Source organism: Polypterus senegalus, chromosome 18 (assembly GCF_016835505.1).
Source record: "Polypterus senegalus isolate Bchr_013 chromosome 18, ASM1683550v1, whole genome shotgun sequence".
NCBI lineage: Eukaryota > Metazoa > Chordata > Cladistia > Polypteriformes > Polypteridae > Polypterus > Polypterus senegalus.
Window position 1 is genome coordinate 75747620 of NC_053171.1, and position 18475 is coordinate 75766094.

Genomic DNA, 18475 nt, shown 5'->3' on the forward strand with positions numbered 1-18475 from the left:
CTATATCCTAACACAGTGTCACTGGGGTCTGCTAGAGCCAATCCCAGCCAGCACATGGCGCAAGGCAGGAACAAATCCCTGGCAGGGCACCAGCCCACCTCAGAACACACACACACACACACACACACTAGGCACATACTAGGGACAATTTAGGATCACCTAACCTGTACCAAACCTGGATGTCTTTGGACTGTGAGGGGAAACCAGAGCACCCGGAGGAAACCCACGCAGACACAGGGAGAACATGCAAATTCCACACAGGGAGGACCAGGGAAGCGAACCCAGGTCTCCATTTATAAGTGATAAATATTTGCCATCAAACAGATATTTAAAAAACTGAAAATTAATATAAAATAGGTACACGATATTTTCCTTGTTCTGTTTTACTGTTGAATGACTGAATATACTTTTCATGAGTCAGAAATATTTCTTTACGGATATAATTTATTACATCTTTTCCTATTTTGAGAACCTCAAAAGTATGCCAAGAGCAGTAACAAAGCCTCGTCATAACATACCAAAAAGAAACAGATATTATTCCCACTTGTGCAATACCCAGCAATACTGACTAAATGAAAGAAAAGAAGAAGCATGCAGAAGAACATTACATTCTCAAAATTCTCTAGGTTCTAATTTATACCAAAATGTCTGCTGCATAGCAGTTGTTGCACATCACTTAATTTATGTATAAGTGAGGGCTCAGGTTTTATGATGTTGTTATCTCTGCCAGGTCATCTCAGTCTCATCTCCTGTTTTGTTTGTTATTTATCAAGGGAGGGCTCTTAATGTATTATGCTTTAATGGCCAACCAACATTTCCGTTCTTGTCTGTATCCAGTAAAGGCGGTTTCCAGTTTCTGAAGCCTGTGTTAGTTTGGGATGTTCTAGTGGAGTGCTTAATGCTTAATTTTTTCTTATTTAATATCTTGATTCTAGGTTTAGTCTCTTTGTGTGTGCTTTGATTATTTATTTATATACTTTTTAGGGAGTAACTTTTATAGAAAAGTAGAGCTTTAACTTTGCTGGGCCATAAGGAAATATGCAGACAAAAAATGAATGCAAGAAGGAGAAAATTTGACCTTAAAAATACAGGAAGAAACTGATGAAAATAAACAGTAAAGATATATTCATGTAAGTTTTAGCAAAAAAAATTGTGAAATAACAACAATTCTCACCTCCAGTTGTAATTGATTAACACCCAGGATCCAATTACTGTAATTAGTGAATGAAGAATATGAAACCCACAGGTTGTTAAAACAACAGCCAGGCCGAGTACGAGTGATACGGCTTGCTTTAATGGAGGACCTAATGCAAATGCAAAATAAATTTAGATTAGATAAGTGCAAACATAGACTGACATGAGATTATGGTCTCCTGCACAGGATAACTATGCAGATACCCATGGTGATATAGGAAGATGTTGCGAAATAGTCAAGTGACTCACTTACTTACTTAGATACCTGAAAATGAATCCAACTGGAATTGACAGGGCCAAGACTGCTATATAAATCAGCTCGTCTGGAGTCATGGTTGTGTCCAGGGGAGGGCTGGGCTATAAGCAAAACAAGGAAACAATTTTATTATGCACCTTCCATTTTGATCACAATAGTAATTCAGGCAGGACTATTCACACTTCCTCAAGAAGATTAAGAGGTAACTTTTATCCACAGCTCATAAGGTTACTGAACAAACAGTCATAATAACAAATACAACAAAACACAACAATAAGCATGAACATGTTTCAATTAATGTTTTATTAATTTTGGCTTATTTGGCTGATTGACAGACTATTGTAAACACATTAACCTACTAGAAATGTGCAGGTAACGTTCCTAGTGGCCACGGAGTTTGTAATATAATGAATAACATAATGCTATTAAGGGAAGCATGGCAGTGCAGTAGGTGTAGGTTAATTAATAACTTTAAATTGGTTTGGTGTGAGTGAGTGTGCCCTGTGGAATGGTTCCCTGGGCAGAGTTGTGTTGCTGGTGTAAATGTTGGTTTCCTGCAAGCCTGCACTGCATAAACAGCTGTCAAAATGCATGGAAATTGGATTGTACTTCTGCATTAAGTAGTAATAAATTAACTGGTAAAAAAAATGACAGTACTTCAACCTGAAAAGAGAAAAGTGCAATAGTCTTGATTGCAACTGAAGAAGCCATGCGTAATATCGCAGTTCTAAATGTACTCTAAATGTAAAGGCTGTAGAAAAAAAAGTCTTACTGGATGCAAGCGGAGATTGGTTAGGCCAAATTGACAATTTGGATGATTATTATTTTTATTCCAGTGTATGAAGTTACTCATATTATATGGTGATCTGTTGTTATTTCCAACAGAATTAGCAATTATGATAGCACAAGATCAGCAGAAAGACTTGACCAGAAACTTCAGACCTCAGTGAACAAATCATATCATTAAACAATAATCTTTTGAAAAACACTGTAGCCTTGTATGAAAAAGCAGCACTAATGAGGCTTATGGACTCTCTTCTCTATCTCTTCTTGGTTTGTATGCATCTGAAATCAACAGGCTACCCGACTTACCACTGGTAGGACACCACATATATGCACCAATATACAAAAGCATCACTTTTAAGGGCTGTCTTACCTTTCCAGTTGTGGATACAGATTACATATATGTCCACACTAACATAACGTCAGTTTTGGGTTGTCAGTCAGTCTAAGATTATGTTTTAGTATTGCAGCAGAAACCCCACATTAACGAGGTGAGACCATGCAAACTAAGCACAGAAAGCTACGTCCATGGTTCAAATTATGTCAGTAAATAGCACAACCTTATAGCGGACTTTACAGTACACTTTATATTCCTTAAGTTTACCTTTTGCTGTAAAGTCAGATTAATGTTCAACTGGCTTTTTTAACAATAAAATTGTATTACACATCACCGAAGAAATTACGCGACTTGCATTAGAAATCAAGACCTGCCATAGTGGGCCGTTTTCTGTAATAGTTCATTTCGGACCAAAGAAACATTGGCATTCTGCCCAGCCTGTAGGATCTATCTGGTCACTATTAATATCAACCACTGGGCTAACCGCAAGAAAAATCCATATGCCCAATCCCCAGATCCATAAACTACTTCAAAGTAGCTGGCACTGACTGACGCCTAACCTATTTTAAGAACCTGGGTACCTCCCTTCACGCTGTACCCAAATACATCAAGTATGAATGGTATTAACACAAAGCTAAGGTTTTTTGGAGCACAGTTTACTTTATCAAGCTGCTTCACATAACATACACAGCCGCAGTGTTCATATTCGATTAATGTAAAATGAGGCAGCTGCGATTCCTACCGCGCAGAAATTCCTATTTCACAACACACGTCTCAATCCGAAGCATTATTAACTCTTTTACAAAAACAAAAATGAAGGAATGACACAGTGCTGTCACAAAAACGACTTTCACAATTCTCCTACTTTACTCGATTGTGTTTCTGAAACGGACACTTTTTGACTAAAGACGAAAGTAGCAATGAAAAATACACATACCCTGCCTCTCACACCTTCCCCTTTTCAAATTTTCAACCTTCGAACCACTACTTCCCACGCAGAGTGTTGCACCCGGAAAACTATCAGCGGAGCACTTAATGTTTGTTATTGGCTAGATGTTGACAGCTAACACTGCCTCTCTACTCAGCACCGATTCTCATTGGATCAATGAATGCCAGTTATCTTTAAAGTTATTCATAACACGCCCCCAACAAGCTGGCTCTAGTTACGGTGTCGAGCTTTTCATTGAACTTGCTGCTTCTTGAACCCGTAACATAAGAAGCATTAATATATTTTGTACGATTCTGCGCCGTAGTCTGTACTAATTCTCCTATTCTTGAAATTTGTTTTTTTTATTTCTGTTTAGGAACCAGCTGTTTATGCTAAGAATGAGAGTAATGCAAACATCCACTCTGCTAACAGCTCATCTAAGAAGAAAATTCTAATTAAAGGCGGGTTATAAAGATTGATGAATGGAAAAAGTTAGTAGTTACCAGGATTTCTCAGTTGCGTGAAATGACTGACTGTTAGCCAACAACAATGCGGTCACATGAAGAAGTGAATTAAAAAATACTTCTGGAATGGAAATGAAACTTGTAAGCAAATCAATCAGTCAGCATTTTAAAATACTTTCCTAGCGGCATAATGTCCTGAAGATAGGAGGGTCTGGATTAGATTGATCTTTATTGTCACATATACCGCATGGTGTAATGCTTGTTCCACAATTGTGATGAGGAATACATGGCGGTATGTACAGACAATAAGACAACATGATGATGTGTAGATAAGTAGGACTAGTAGACAAATTGTCTGATAGATATATTTTGTCCCCGGGGGAAACTTAACTTTTTACAGATTCTTTTCAAATAAGTAAATACATACATATATACATAAATAAATAAATAAATAAAAAAACACACTGGTCTGAACACACACTATACTGACTAAAAAGAAAGAAAATGTGTTAAGACAGAAAACTTCTGATTTGGCAGTTCTAGTCATAGTGAGGCATTATACAAAACAGAACTGTGCAGACATATAGATTACACTGTTTAACAGTAGTTAAAAAAGTGCAGATGGCATAACATACAATAAAATTGCACATACCTGTATACAATACAATATAATTTACACTCGCCTAAAGGATTATTAGGAACACCATACTAATACAGTGTTTGACCCCCTTTCGCCTTCAGAACTGCCTTAATTCTGCGTGGCATTGATTCAACAAGGTGCTGAAAGCATTCTTTAGAAATGTTGGCCCATATTGATAGGATAGCATCTTGCAGTTGATGGAGATTTGTGGGATGCACATCCAGGGCACGAAGCTCCCGTTCCACCACATCCCAAAGATGCTCTATTGGGTTGAGATCTGGTGACTGTGGGGGCCATTTTAGTACAGTGAACTCATTGTCATGTTCAAGAAACCAATTTGAAATGATTCGAGCTTTGTGACATGGTGCATTATCCTGCTGGAAGTAGCCATCAGAGGATGGGTACATGGTGGTCATGAAGGGATGGACATGGTCAGAAACAATGCTCAGGTAGCCCGTGGCATTTAAACGATGCCCAATTGGCACTTAGGGGCCTAAAGTGTGCCAAGAAAATATCCCCCACACCATAACACCACCAGCCTGCACAGTGGTAACAAGACATGATGGATCCATGTTCTCATTCTGTTTACACCAAATTCTGACTCTACCATTTGAATGTCTCAACAGAAATTGAGACTCATCAGACCAGGCAACGTTTTTCCAGTCTTCAACTGTTCAATTTTGGTGAGCTCGTGCAAATTGTAGCCTCTTTTTCCTATTTGTAGTGGAGATGAGTGGTACCCGGTGGGGTCTTCTGCTGTTGTAGCCCATCCGCCTCAAGGTTGTGCGTGTTGTGGCTTCACAAATACTTCGCTGCATACCTCGGTTGTAACGAGTGGTTATTTCAGTCAAAGTTGCTCTTCCATCAGCTTGAATCAGTCGGCCCATTCTCCTCTGACCTCTAGCATCAACAAGGCATTTTCGCCCACAGGACTGCCGCATACTGGGTGTTTTTCCCTTTTCACACCATTCTTTGTAAACCCTAGAAATGGTTGTGCGTGAAAATCCCAGTAACTGAGCAGATTGTGAAATACTCAGACTGGCCCATCTGCCACCAACAACCATGCCACGCTCAAAATTGCTTAAATCACCTTTCTTTCCCATTCTGACATTCAGTTTGGAGTTCAGGAGATTGTCTTGACCAGGACCACACCCCTAAATGCATTGAAGCAACTGCCATGTGATTGGTTGATTAGATAATTGCATTAATGAGAAATTGAACAGGTGTTACTAATAATCCTTTAGTTGAGTGTATTTTTGTATAGCCCAAAATCACACAAGAAGTGCCACAATGGGCTTAACAGGCCCTGCCTTTTGACAGCCCACCAACCTTGACTCTTTAAGAAGACAAGGAAAAGCATATAGCAAACCAGCAGCTGTGTACAGCATACGACAGGTAAGTTTAGGTTACCGAGAGTTCAGTGACCTTATAGCCTAGAGGAGAAAGATGTCTTTGAAGCAGATGGAGCAAGTGATGAGGCTCCAGTAGAGTTTACCAGGTGACAGCAGTGAAAACAGTGGATGAGCTGCATGGCTGGCATCAGAAATTATGGATTCATCTCTCCTCAGATAGTGTGCGGAATAGATGGCATGAAGGTGTGGAAGGTCAGCCCCAATTATATTAGAACCAGTATGGGCAGTATTTGGAGGAACCTGCTATCCTGGCAAGACTAGTTACCAAACCACACCATGATGCATCTGGTCATCATCATTGCTGATGAGACCAATTTATGGTGATGTCATCCATAAACTTGATGATGCTTTTCCTCATGGTTTTCTATTTATTCATAGGATTTAGACAGCATAGCAGTGGGCTAATGCAGCAGCTTTGTGTAATGCCAAAGTTGGGGTGCAGTGTAGAGAAGTACCTGTTGCCAATCCTCACTGACTGGGGCCTATTTGTCAGGAAGACAAATGTCCAAACACAGACGGAGCTGCTCAGACCAAGGTCTCTGAGTTCCAGCACCAGGATTGTGGGCACAATAGTATTAAAAACAAAGCTATAGTCAACGAACAGCAACCTGACATAAGTGTTTTTCCATGGATAGACGATTCAAGAAAGTGGTAAGAAACTCCCTGGGCACTGGATAAATGCAGCTTCGAGGAAGATAAAGTGCATTATGGAGAGAGACACCATATGTGACTCTGGAAGTCAATCAGGAACAATGGAAGAGTGGATACATCTGCAGAAAAGGAATAAATCTGGCAGGTTTCAGTAATTGTTATTTTATGAGTTGTTTCCCACAGCCATAACCGCCGAATAGCTCATTGTTAAATAAATGCCCCTGCTTTTGGGTTTAACTCTCATTTGGTATGTGTCTTGGTATTTTCATCTCAGTGCTTGTTACAATACTACGAAGAAGGCGCACACTGCAAAATGTGTTGCTTGTACAGTTACATTCTGTGTAATTAGTATTTAAGTTATGTGTAACACAATGCAATGTGTCATAATTGAAACATAAAGATACAATCCTTTGTGTCAGTTGTTATATTAAGGACAAATTTATGTTTCACACAGTACATTATAAACTTTTAATGTATGCATGCCTATAAATGTAGCGTATTTATACTCTTTTGTTCAGGATATTGATTTTTTTTGATATGCTGGTAAATACAAATATCTTCAACAGATCTCAGGGTCAGTTCATGCCCTTCTGCTGTTCTAGACAAAATGCAATCGTGCTGCTCCTTTTAAATTAGCAACATCACAGCTAATAGGTAGATTGCAAAATTCTGCCATACTTGATAGTAGCAATTGCTTGTTGTCGGAATCAGCAGGCAGCAACACAAGGTAAAGGGGAGTTCGACTTGCAAGCTCCAAGAAATTAACCCATGGTAAGAAAGCAGGGCTGTTGTGAGCCAGCTGAGAGTAAGCCAACTCAGGTGAGTAAGGGGATGGATGTTGCATTCTATTTTTTATCTGTAGCTAACATTTTTAATTGTTATTTAACTTGTAAATAATAAAGAGTGGCATTAACAATGTTCACCAAAAGGAAGTATATGGTCTGCTCATTTTGAGGAAGTGGGGAATGATGATGGGTAGAGTCTTCACACCTTTTAGGCAGCAACAAATAAAGATTAAATATTGTAGCTAAATGAACCTCAGTTTTAACACTTGTTAAATGTATCATAGGATAGCTTGTGCCCCGAAAGATTTAATTAAGGTTTGATACACCAATGCAAATCTCTCCCTTAAATGTTTCAACAAGTAAAAACTTGAATTGTAGAAGAAGACTGCATTGCATACTTAAACAATTAAATAAGCATTATTTTACATTAATGATATTATTGCATCCTGCGGTGGGTTGGCACCCTGCCCAGGATTGGTTCCTGCCTTGTGCCCTGTGTTGGCTGGGATTGGCTCCAGCAGACCCCCGTGACCCTGTATTCGGATTCAGCGGGTTAGAAAATGGATGGATGGATATTATTGCAGTGTGGCACAGTGCTAGCGCTGCTGCCTTGCAACAAAGAGCCTCGGGTTCCTGTCCTGGGTTCTCCCTGCATGGGCTTTGCGTGTGTCATCTGTATCTGAGTGGGCTTACTCCAGGTTCTACTTTTTCTTTCCCCCCACAGTCCAAATGGCTAAATTGGCCCTAGTGTGTGTGTTCACCCTGTGATGGTATGTCACCCTGTCCATGGGTTGTGTAAGGCCACTACCCTAGCCAGGATTAAGCAGGTTTGGAAGATGGTTGGATGAACAGATGTTATTACATTATTTAATGTGGCCTTTCAGAATTGTCCACGCCCTACCTTACTGGCTCCAAAGATTTTAACTGCATGTTCTAATTCAACTTTTTCCACAAGCTTTCATGTTCTTTTTCGCAACATTATTGTTTTCATTAAGATCATAGTAAAGGTTTGCTCACTGACAGAACTATTTAAATATGCAGTCATTTTCTAACATGTTTAGTCCTGAACAGGGTTGCAGGGGGTGCTGGGGCCAGTAACAAACTCTGAGCAGAGGACCAGTCAATCCCAGGGTGAACACACACACCAGAGTCAATTTAGGATTGCCAATCTACCTAACCTGAATGTCTTTGGTCTGAGGGAGGAAACCAGAGCACCAGCGGAAACCCACGCCGTCCCTGGGAGAACATTCAAACTCCATGCAGGGAGGACCTGAGACGTGAACCTCCTTCTCCTTACTGCAAGGCAATAACGCTACCACAGTGCCACTGCTTAGAAATATGCTTAAATTCGGCAGATCGTCATGTTTGAGCTAAAGTCTCAGTCGGATTAGGGGAAGCCATCCCTTTTTAAAAATAAAAAATAAATCCCTATTTAAATATTGATTTTTTGCAATTATTTATTTTATTCCGTATTTACCAATGTTTATAATATTGATAACTTAAATCAAAATAATATCTGGGATAGTTGGAGACATCGAAGTCATGACATTTTAAATCTCACAGAAATTTCGAATACCTATCTGCAAAATCTAAACCTCGCATTAACGATCTCATTTTCGCAGTCCCGGTGTAAATAAAGTTTTTTCAAATCAACCTGAAGGTGGTAAAACTACTTCTCCCAAAAGTCCTTGCGGCCATTTCGTTTACTGATGGCGAAAGTATCGCGAATAGGCTTTTGGGAGTTGTGGGCTGTGTTACTTATAAAAGGCCGTGCCATTGAGTTCTTTCTTTCTTTTCCGTCTTGTGAGGCTTGCCGTTGGTATGTAGTGCTGGCTAGAGACTGGCGTTTATTTCATTTTACGTTTGAAAAATGTGATATACGTGTACATATTAGGACTATTTTCTTAATATCCACATTACTGTGCTATATAATGTATCGTTTGTATATTACGGAGCTACACAGTTTTTTTGTTTTTGTATGTTTTTATCATGGTAAAAGGCGCCTGGCCTGTCCCTCGTGTTACGTTGTGTTGGCCATGTGCGGTATACTGACTTAATCTAGTTTGATACTTGGGGGACATTTCATTTGAAATAGTTTTTAACGATTGTGGGAAAGAAGTTTAATGTTTAGAAGTAGGCATTTTTACTTGAAGTGTAAAATTAAACTGTCCGGTTTTGTGAATAACATTTTCTCAAGTGGCAATGTGGCTTATAATACACAAGGTTAAGAATATTTCGCATCCTTGACCTTGCGTGTGGCAGTTGTAAGGTTCATATTTTGAGTGGATGTACAGATCGATGATTAAACCCATTCTTTCAGATTTTCTGTGGTGTCACCTGAATTCCTCGTTAATGAGATCTGTACCAACCCACTTAACATTTCATTTAGATTGATTACACGTTTAAAGATAAAAGATGAATCGTTTTATTTTAATCTAGATAAAAGATGAATCGTTTTATTTTAATCTAGATAAAAGATGAATCGTTTTATTTTAATCTAGAAATTAAGTTTTCAGTTTAAACTGCGGCATTCGTGCTAACCTACCAATTTTAACTTCTCATGCAGGCAATTGAGCAGTCATGCCCGTTGCTAGAACTTGGGTGTGTAGTAAGACGTACGTCACTCCGAGGCGACCATTTGAGAAGTCGCGTCTCGACCAGGAGCTTAAACTTATTGGTGAGTATGAGCATATTTCTATTTTGCAATTTTTGTTGTGGATTTATGCACGTTTTAGCAGAATATTGTATAATTCAAACGAATATTCTGAGTGAGCATTTAAGGAGCAGTCGTGTAGCTGTATAGCGATTACAAAATGGATATTGTCCGGATTTTCAAGTAGCTTGCGACTCTGAAAACGTACGAATATTTGAACTTTTGTAGAGTGTTTTTTTGAAGGCAAGTATATGTGTGCACATTGCGGCTTTTTAACCAGTAACGTCTTGTTTTCATTTCTAAACAGGAGAGTATGGGCTCCGCAACAAGCGTGAGGTGTGGAGGGTGAAGTTCACTCTGGCAAAGATCCGCAAAGCTGCCCGAGAGCTCCTTACGCTTGACGAGAAAGACCCGAAGCGGCTTTTCGAGGGTATGTCTTTTAATCACCTTAGTGTGTAGATTTGGCTAGTTCTTTTGCTGAAGCTGCCTTTTGCATATTTAAAGTATGAATGTAATGTTTAGTGTGTAACAGGTGTAGCTTTTGAAGTTAACATTTGTGTCCTTTGCTCCGCCATAGTGTGCAGTTTTATCGTTCGTATCTTTGGGCTGACTTGCAGATCGATGATTACATTTGTTTTTCAGATTTTCTGTGGTGTCACTTGAATTCCTCGTTAATGAGATCTGCAACAGCTCAGACTTTTTTAGGTTGGCGGTTAGGGTATTTTCCAAGTGGCTTTTTGCTTTAAACTTGTTTTACAAAAACATTTGCAGTGCAGTTTTGAGTATCACGTGCATATAAGTAAAAATACAAATGTTTAATTTTTATGGGTTTTAATGCCTAATTCCAATTTTGACTGGAAAAATGATATGAAATATGTAGATTATTGCACACTAGCTTTAGTTCCTGAAGTACTATCAAAACTAAGCTCCACATGCCCTATATGTAAACTGCCTTGTAGTGCCTTTCCTACAAGTACACTCCTGCAGAGCTCTCTGAAAATAAAAATGAGGTTCAGTGTTGATTAGAATGTTGTGAATAAAAATTCAACATTTCAGCCACAATTTGTGGTTACTGTGCTAAATGTTACTCTATATAAAGTCCTATTGTAAAGAGTGTTTGACACCAACCCCCACCAAAATGCCTGCCAAGTTGTGAAAATGCATCTTTTTGCCCAGTGGCACATGTGGGGCTTACTTGGAGTTTTATGGTAAATGTTATACTTTTGTGGAATAGCAATGGCAGTTTTAAAGATGGTAAAGTTGCACCAGTTCATATTCTAATTTTGTGCAGTGCAGGGTCCTGCTTATGTAAAGGTATTTCTGTTGATCATCATCATCCTGTACTCTAGGCAATGCTTTGTTGCGTCGTCTGGTGCGCATTGGAGTGCTTGATGAAGGCAAAATGAAGCTCGATTATATCTTGGGATTGAAGGTAGAAGACTTCTTAGAAAGACGTTTGCAGACCCAGGTCTTCAAACTGGGCTTGGCAAAGTCTATTCATCATGCCCGAGTGTTAATCAGGCAGAGACACATCCGGTAAGTAGAATGACTGTATATGGTAAGGTTTCTGATTAAGCATTTGGTAGTCCTTAACTTGGATTGTAGCTAAATTTTTGGAAGGCTCCAGGTTTTTTGCTTTTGTTTATACACAGCTTTTAGTTGGTAATGGTTTGATTTGTGATGTGAGTAAGACTTGAGTTTAAAATATACCATTATGCTTAATGTTTCAGTGGTAAAAGCTCAAGTTAATTTAAATTGCCACCACAAACCATTTGCATAACCTATAATGGCATTTTGCTAAAAACAAATTGGGAAGCATTGTTCTGCTACCTTACCCCTTGGGATGGTATATGGTGATGGGGGGTAACATAATTTATGCATGTTTGTAAAGCTTGGCCTTAGTAGGTTGGTCATGCTGTGGCTTAAGTGGTTCACATTACTGAATGACCTTGCAGTGACAAGTGTGAAGAATTAGTACTGTTTGTGGTGTATATCCCTTTGTTCCTGTGAACATGTAATTGGATATCACTGTGATATAGTAATGGTGTGAATCATTCATGGTGCTAGAACTAAAAGTATGGTCATTATGTAACCTCTCCAGTCCCTCAAACATTCCTGTCACTGTAAATCTGGAGTTGGGCAAGTTTTTTGCTGACCATTGGACATACTGTGTTAAGTGTAGTGTTAAATTATACATAAGGTCATTTTTTTATGTAATTAGGACTTGAATCCAGCCTTGGCCTTTTAAGGTAAAGCTTGATAGTTTTGACATCTTTTTGCTGATGGGATGGTATTTCTTTTTGTTGCTGCCAGCATACTACTTGTCCCTTGAAAACCTTAATGTGGTTAAGCTGCCTGACAGCTGCGAGGGGTAATGCATTTCAGCAAGGTCAATTCGGCAGTGAGCCGTATACCTTGTGAATATCTGAATGGCTCCAGCCAGACTCGGGTCTCTACTTGACAGGTAATACTAAAAATCCTCTTGGATGTTGAGACATCCTTGCTTCCTGAGTCAGTCTCTGTGGTTTTTGTTCTAGTGCATTTCCCATGGGGAGTGGGGCGGAGGGTATTCATTTTTGGATTCCATTGTTCTTGATAGCTCATTATAATCTGGTATGGAAAGTAAATCTAAAATGTCTAGCCAAAACTGATCAACATAGTGCTTTGTCTTCTCCTGAAATTTTTGTTTTGTTTTTTAGTGTCCGCAAGCAAGTTGTCAATATTCCATCTTTCGTGGTCCGGCTGGACAGCCAGAAGCATATAGACTTCTCCTTGCGATCACCATATGGTGGTGGCAGGCCTGGACGGGTGAAGAGAAAGAATGCCAAAAAGGGACAGGGTGGAGCTGGAGGAGCTGATGATGAAGAGGAAGATTAAACAAAAATGTGAATTCCATCACCTGCTTTAGGAATGATGGAATGTTAAACATAAAATAAACCTTTTTTGACAATTGGTATTTTCCTTGTCTAAAGCTTTATCGAGGAATATGCAGTAACTTGAATGTGACTTAGATTAGCAGATACCAAGGTTAACGTGCAAGTGATATTTTTGGCTAGTACAAAGAATTAAGCGATGGTCAGCTAAGAATACCGTACCATATTTGTTGAGCGCTTAAAAACACAGCATTACAACTGACCGAAGCGCTGTACAGTTACAACAAGCAAGACTAAAAGCAAAATATTAAAAACCAACATTAAGAGAATTAAAACATACTAAAAACAGGTCAGGGGACCAAATAAAATAGAAAATGGCAAAAAGCAAGTGGAAAATGAAACAGGTTAAGAATTAAAAGCCAATGTGAAGTGCATTTTTGGCGAGATTTAAATGTGGCGACTGAAGCGGCTTGTCTAACCACTAAGGGCAGGGAGTTCCAGAGCCTGGGTGCACAGATGGAGAAAGCCAAAGCCCTTTCACCCCGAGCTTTAAAACGTGCCTTGGGAACGGTTAGGAGCAGCTGATCTGCGGATCTAAGAACACGAGGGGATTGTGACAATGGAGCAAGACATTCAAATAGGCGGGGGCTAGACCGTTTAATGCCTTAGATTAGGAGGAGAATCTTAATTGATTCTGAATCTAACCGGCAGCCAGTGTAGGGTTTTTAAAATCAGTGAAATGTTCTGGATTCTGCTACTTCCAGTTAGAAGCCTTGCAGCCGCATTTTGAGCCAGTTGGAGTCTAGAAAGAATGGCTTTACTGATACCAAAAAGGCAGGAATTAGAGTAGTCAAGCTGGGATGTAATGAATGCATGGATTACTGATTCCAGGAGGTGGTTAGAGCTTGAGTTTGGCGATTCGTCTTAGATGGGAAAAAGCAGGATTTTACTGTGCTGTTGACTTGAGCATCCATTTTCAGGAATGTATCCATTTTGATTCCAAGATTGGAGACAAACAAAGTTACTGGAATAGGAAGAGAAAGGGGTGGAGCCTGTTTGCAGTCGGGACTAAAAACAATGACCTCAGGTTTTTGAATCGTTCAGGTGAATAGGGGTGGCAAACTCCAGTCCTGGAGTGCTGCAGTGGCTGCAGGTTTTCATTCTAACCCTTGTCCTAATCGGTGACCAGTTTTCACTGCTTTAATTTTTTCCCCTTCATTTTAATAGCCCTGTTTAAGGATTCGGTGCTCTGAATTTTCTTTATTAAATGACAGCCACACAAGTCAAATGTGAAACATGTCACCAGTTGACCAGCTAAAGTGGGGCTTTAAACTCCCAACTAATTTCACTCAAACCAGTTTCTTAATGAGAAGCCAATTCTTGCTTAAAAAAAAAAAAAACGTTTAATTCTATGGCTTGTTGCAGCGCTCATTTTGACACAGCAGACATTTCCATAACTGATTTCTGTTTTTTTCTCAGAACATTGTCAAATGTTTTGGGGACCCAAGATCAACCTTACTGAGACCTTCACCTTTATTTTCAGCTATTGTGTGTTGGGCACGGGTGAGTGCTGGTCATGTATGTGGCACCTTGTGTCATAGTTTTTTTTAATTAGCTGCCAAACTAAGGGGCTTGAATCAAGTTAATTAAAATTGGGGCAAAAAGTTAATTGGCAGCAAAAACTACAGAAGGTTAGAATAAAAACCCGCAGCCACTATGGCACTCCAGGATTGAAGTTTGCCACCCCTGGCTTAGAACCAGAAAGTTTTCCTAAATTAGTTTATGGGCATTGCTGGCATTAATGTAATGTAAACCTTATGGCACAGTACAGTTTGTGTATTGTATGAACATTCAGCTTGTCATTTGGGATGGGTGCTAGTGCTACTGTTTTGACTTCATAAGTGCTCACATACAAGTAATGAATCGAGTGACTAAATAGAACCGTGTTCACACTTATGAACTGTAGACTAAAGAAAATTGCTAGTGGCCATTGGTTCACCTACTTAAAAAAAACATCACTGGTCAGTATCACACATGGAAACTCCAGCTTACAAAAGCATTGATCCTTACACAAGAAATGGCAAGTTACTAAGAACAGGAAATTGGTTTTGGTGATGCTTGTGCAACTATTCATTTTCTTGACCTCTGGTGTACAAAGTTAACATTAGTGTTTGGACCTTTTTGGGTTAGGAATGTTCAATTGCTATAGTAAAAGTTCATCTGTTGTGCATTAGACAGTTAATGACAAGCTAGTTGAAAATGTGGCACAAAGTTGGAGCCTGCAGGTGTAGCAGCTGCACTTAAACATTCTGCATTCTACATTTCTGAATTAATACCTACCACTGTACATGTGCTTTTATTGCAAGGTGCAAAGCTTGAAATGGAATTGTATTTTTCAATGGGCAAGGCTGATGCTGTTCGTAAACTTTTCATGGCAGGCAGCTTTGGTTAGGTGAGCATTTGCTGTGCAAGTCATGCCTATCAACCTGATGTCTCTCTTCCTGGTCCCTAGACTGCAACAAGCCAAGAGTTGAAGCAGTTTTAGAAATTGCACGGATTTTTAGATCATACCAGAGCAGCTGGTACATTGCAAATAGGGAACATTTTTCAAGCATAGAAACTGCAGTTGTGACGCCTTCTGCAACTAAGGTAAAATGGGATGAAGAACTTGGTTGAAATATCCAGCAAATTCTCTGGGCATCCTTATCAGGGGTTGTGTATAGAGCCTTTACATTTCACATCTTGTTTGAGCAGCCAAAGTGCAGTCTAAGAAGGTGAGCAGACATGGGTGTTAACGAGAAATGCAGACAGTGCACACAAGTGATAGTATGGCATCAGCTTGGTAGTGCTGTGCAACATCCAGTTGCCACATGGCTGGGGGTGCTCATTCATCTGCACTCTTTAGGGGTTTTGTAAGCTTACTCTCAAATTTTTCATTTAGGTCCCTGGTTCTTTATGGGGAATTCCCAGTAACCTTCCACATTTGATGTGATAGTTAATGTATTTCTGTTCTTTTCCTTGTGGTCCTTTGGATAAGCAAGTGAAACTAGTCTTTCACAGGCAAAAGCCACAAAGCACTGTACATTTGTATGAACATTTGTAGATAAATCTGGATGCACAAATAAATGGACAAAAGACATTCCGACTAGAACAATACGACTCCCAGTACTGTTGCTTTCAAAAGGCTTTAAACAAGCCAATCTTAAATGGACCTTTGAATGTCTCAACAAAATGAGCTTGGTGCAAGTCTAGAGGAAGATTATTCCATACTTCGGTGCAATAGACTGAAAAGTATGATCACAGCATATTTTCAGCCTGGTATGTGGTTTGAAAAATGAGACCTTGGATTCTGGATCTTGGAACTTAGTCAGCAGTAGGTCACTAATGTGGGCTATTGGGTGCTGTAAGTAAGAACCAGGATTTTGGATTCTAAATTCAATTATCATCCCAGCATTGGCTTCCAAAATCTGTTTAATTTGAGACCTCTGGTAGGATCTAGTTAACCTGACGGCTGCGTTTTGTACAAATTGCACACAGTTGAAGGCAGATTTGCTTAAATGTAAAAAACGTTTATTACAGTAGGTGATGGGAGAGAAAATCTGGACAAGCATTTCTTTTTTTGCCTTGGTAATCGTCATTCAAAGCCTTGATAAGTTTCTGGGATGGTGAAATGACAATTGAGAGATCTGACACAGGTATTAAAGGTGAGGGACTCATTAAAAATGACACCAAATGATGAAGACAAATTTTAGTGGAAGTATCTGAAAGTCATTGAATGAAATAACCATATTTGGGATGAGGTGTAGCAGGATGTGGTCACATCTGACTAAGAAAATATACCCAGTAGTTGAGGGGCTAACAGCTACAGCTATAAGTAGTGAAGCAGTAGTTGTAGGATTGATGCGGGACTAACCAACATATAATACTGTCACCACTGTCTGGCCATGAAAAGTTAATTGTGTTATTGCACTACAAATATGTTAAGAAATTGTAAAATATGGTTATACATCTGCTTGAAATGCATAATTATTTCCCTGTACTGTTCTAGAACTACAGCGCCTTTCATAATGTTTGGAGACAATGAAACATGCCTGAGTAGTCACAAACATCACGGTGGTCTGAAATGGAGGGACAGTGCAGAAAAAGTGTTGTCATTTCTACCTAGTGTGACTGAAATGTGTGCAAGTCTCCTTTAATGAAAGTCTGCAATGCACACTTGTATCACAATTTCTGAATTGTTTGATTTATAATTTTAAACTGTGGAGCAGAGTGGGGAATCATGGAAAAATGTGTCTTTGTCCCAAATACTATGGAAGGCTCAGTATGTCTAAACACGCTTGTGTGATGTGTGTTGTTAAGACTGTGGTGACCCATAGGCCAGTGCTGGGGGGCTAGCAGTGCTAGCTGTAATGACAGAATGCAAAGGGCACAAAAGTGACACGTTTGTAGTTTGATCATTTGTTAATACCAAATGTTTGGCATATTTGTGGTTTTTAGAAAAAGATTTTGGGATTTGAGTTTGTTGTGGTGGCTGACGTTAGGCACGGGGCATAGAAGTCTGAACAGCTCCTTTTCGAAAATAAACTCTCATCGATGCCACAAGTCATTGCCTGGTCACTTTTGCGACAGTTGCTGGCATAGTGGGTGAGCTTTGGCGTGATGTTGTTTTTCAAAATTTTCAACATTTGCTCCTTTTCTGTTACCTTCGTCTTTTTACATAGATAACAATAGATATTTTTTATAGAGGAATGTACTTTTATTATGTTATTTCATATTCTTTAAAATGTTAAAAGGATTATTGACAAAAAGTAAGTCATCCATTTTGAAGAGAGAAGTGAAGCAGATGGAACTGTATAGTCTTTAAGAGACATTTGGGTGTCCATGACAGCTCCCGAGATGGGCACATTGTAGCACTGGCACTTTGCCACAGCCATTCCCTTTTATCTGCTGTCCCTTTTTGGCACATTTAGAATATTAGATTGTAATGACTGATTGAACGTTTATTGCCTGACCCCCTTGCGTTCAGTGTTTGAAGGCAGTGTGGTGCAGTGGTGACGGCTTTGGACTTCAAACCCTGAGGATGTGGCTTCACATCCTGCTAGTGACGCTGAGCAAGTCACTCGACCTGCCTTAGTTGTGTCTTACATGTTATAGGCTGCCTTGTATATAAAGGCGTCAACCAAAAAAAGTAATGTACTGGCAACACTGTGTTCGCCATGAATATACGCAAATGAAGACAAGACGGAAGTGAAACACAGTAGCATTTTAGCATTAGGGTGTACCATAACACATTGAGTACAAAGTGAAGGGTCCGAACACTTTCTGAAGGCTCTGCGTATGTTTTATCAGGATGGTGCTGTGGCGCAGTAGTTAGCACTCAGCTGCTTCACAGATCTAGCATCCTGCACTCAAGTCCTGTTCCTGGTTGACCTCTGTGTTTAGTCTCATCGTGTCTCCAGGTCTTCCAACATCTCAAAGCCCTCCATGTTAGGTTTATTA

General features: G+C 39.5%; 2 protein-coding genes across 3 annotated transcripts in view; one reads left to right on the forward strand and one right to left on the reverse strand.

Annotated features, from left to right (window-relative positions):
* The window catches only part of mboat7 (membrane bound O-acyltransferase domain containing 7), a 32864-nt gene extending 29282 nt beyond the window's left edge, over positions 1-3582 (reverse strand). Inside the window, exons 1-3 of the mRNA XM_039741580.1 lie at positions 3508-3582; positions 1452-1551; positions 1175-1304 (exon numbers count right to left, since the gene is read on the reverse strand). Coding sequence (XP_039597514.1) covers positions 1175-1304; positions 1452-1527 — 206 coding nt within the window. The 5' untranslated portion in view covers positions 1528-1551; positions 3508-3582. The remainder of the gene's footprint in view (positions 1-1174; positions 1305-1451; positions 1552-3507) is intronic.
* A 5618-nt stretch (positions 3583-9200) lies between these two features.
* On the forward strand, positions 9201-13057 carry rps9 (ribosomal protein S9). Of its 2 annotated transcripts, XR_005631278.1 has the most exons (6): positions 9201-9269; positions 10017-10127; positions 10411-10533; positions 11453-11639; positions 12417-12567; positions 12803-12912. XR_005631278.1 is itself a non-coding variant. In XM_039741615.1 (5 exons), exons 2-5 carry the CDS (start codon positions 10031-10033, stop codon positions 12978-12980), a joined length of 585 nt encoding a protein of 194 aa, XP_039597549.1. In that variant the 5' UTR covers positions 9203-9269; positions 10017-10030; the 3' UTR covers positions 12981-13057. The 2 variants fall into 2 exon arrangements, 1 of the variants encoding a protein (XP_039597549.1); XM_039741615.1 differs by lacking the exon at positions 12417-12567 and having other exon boundaries at positions 9203-9269; positions 12803-13057.
* Positions 13058-18475: the final 5418 nt, after the last annotated feature.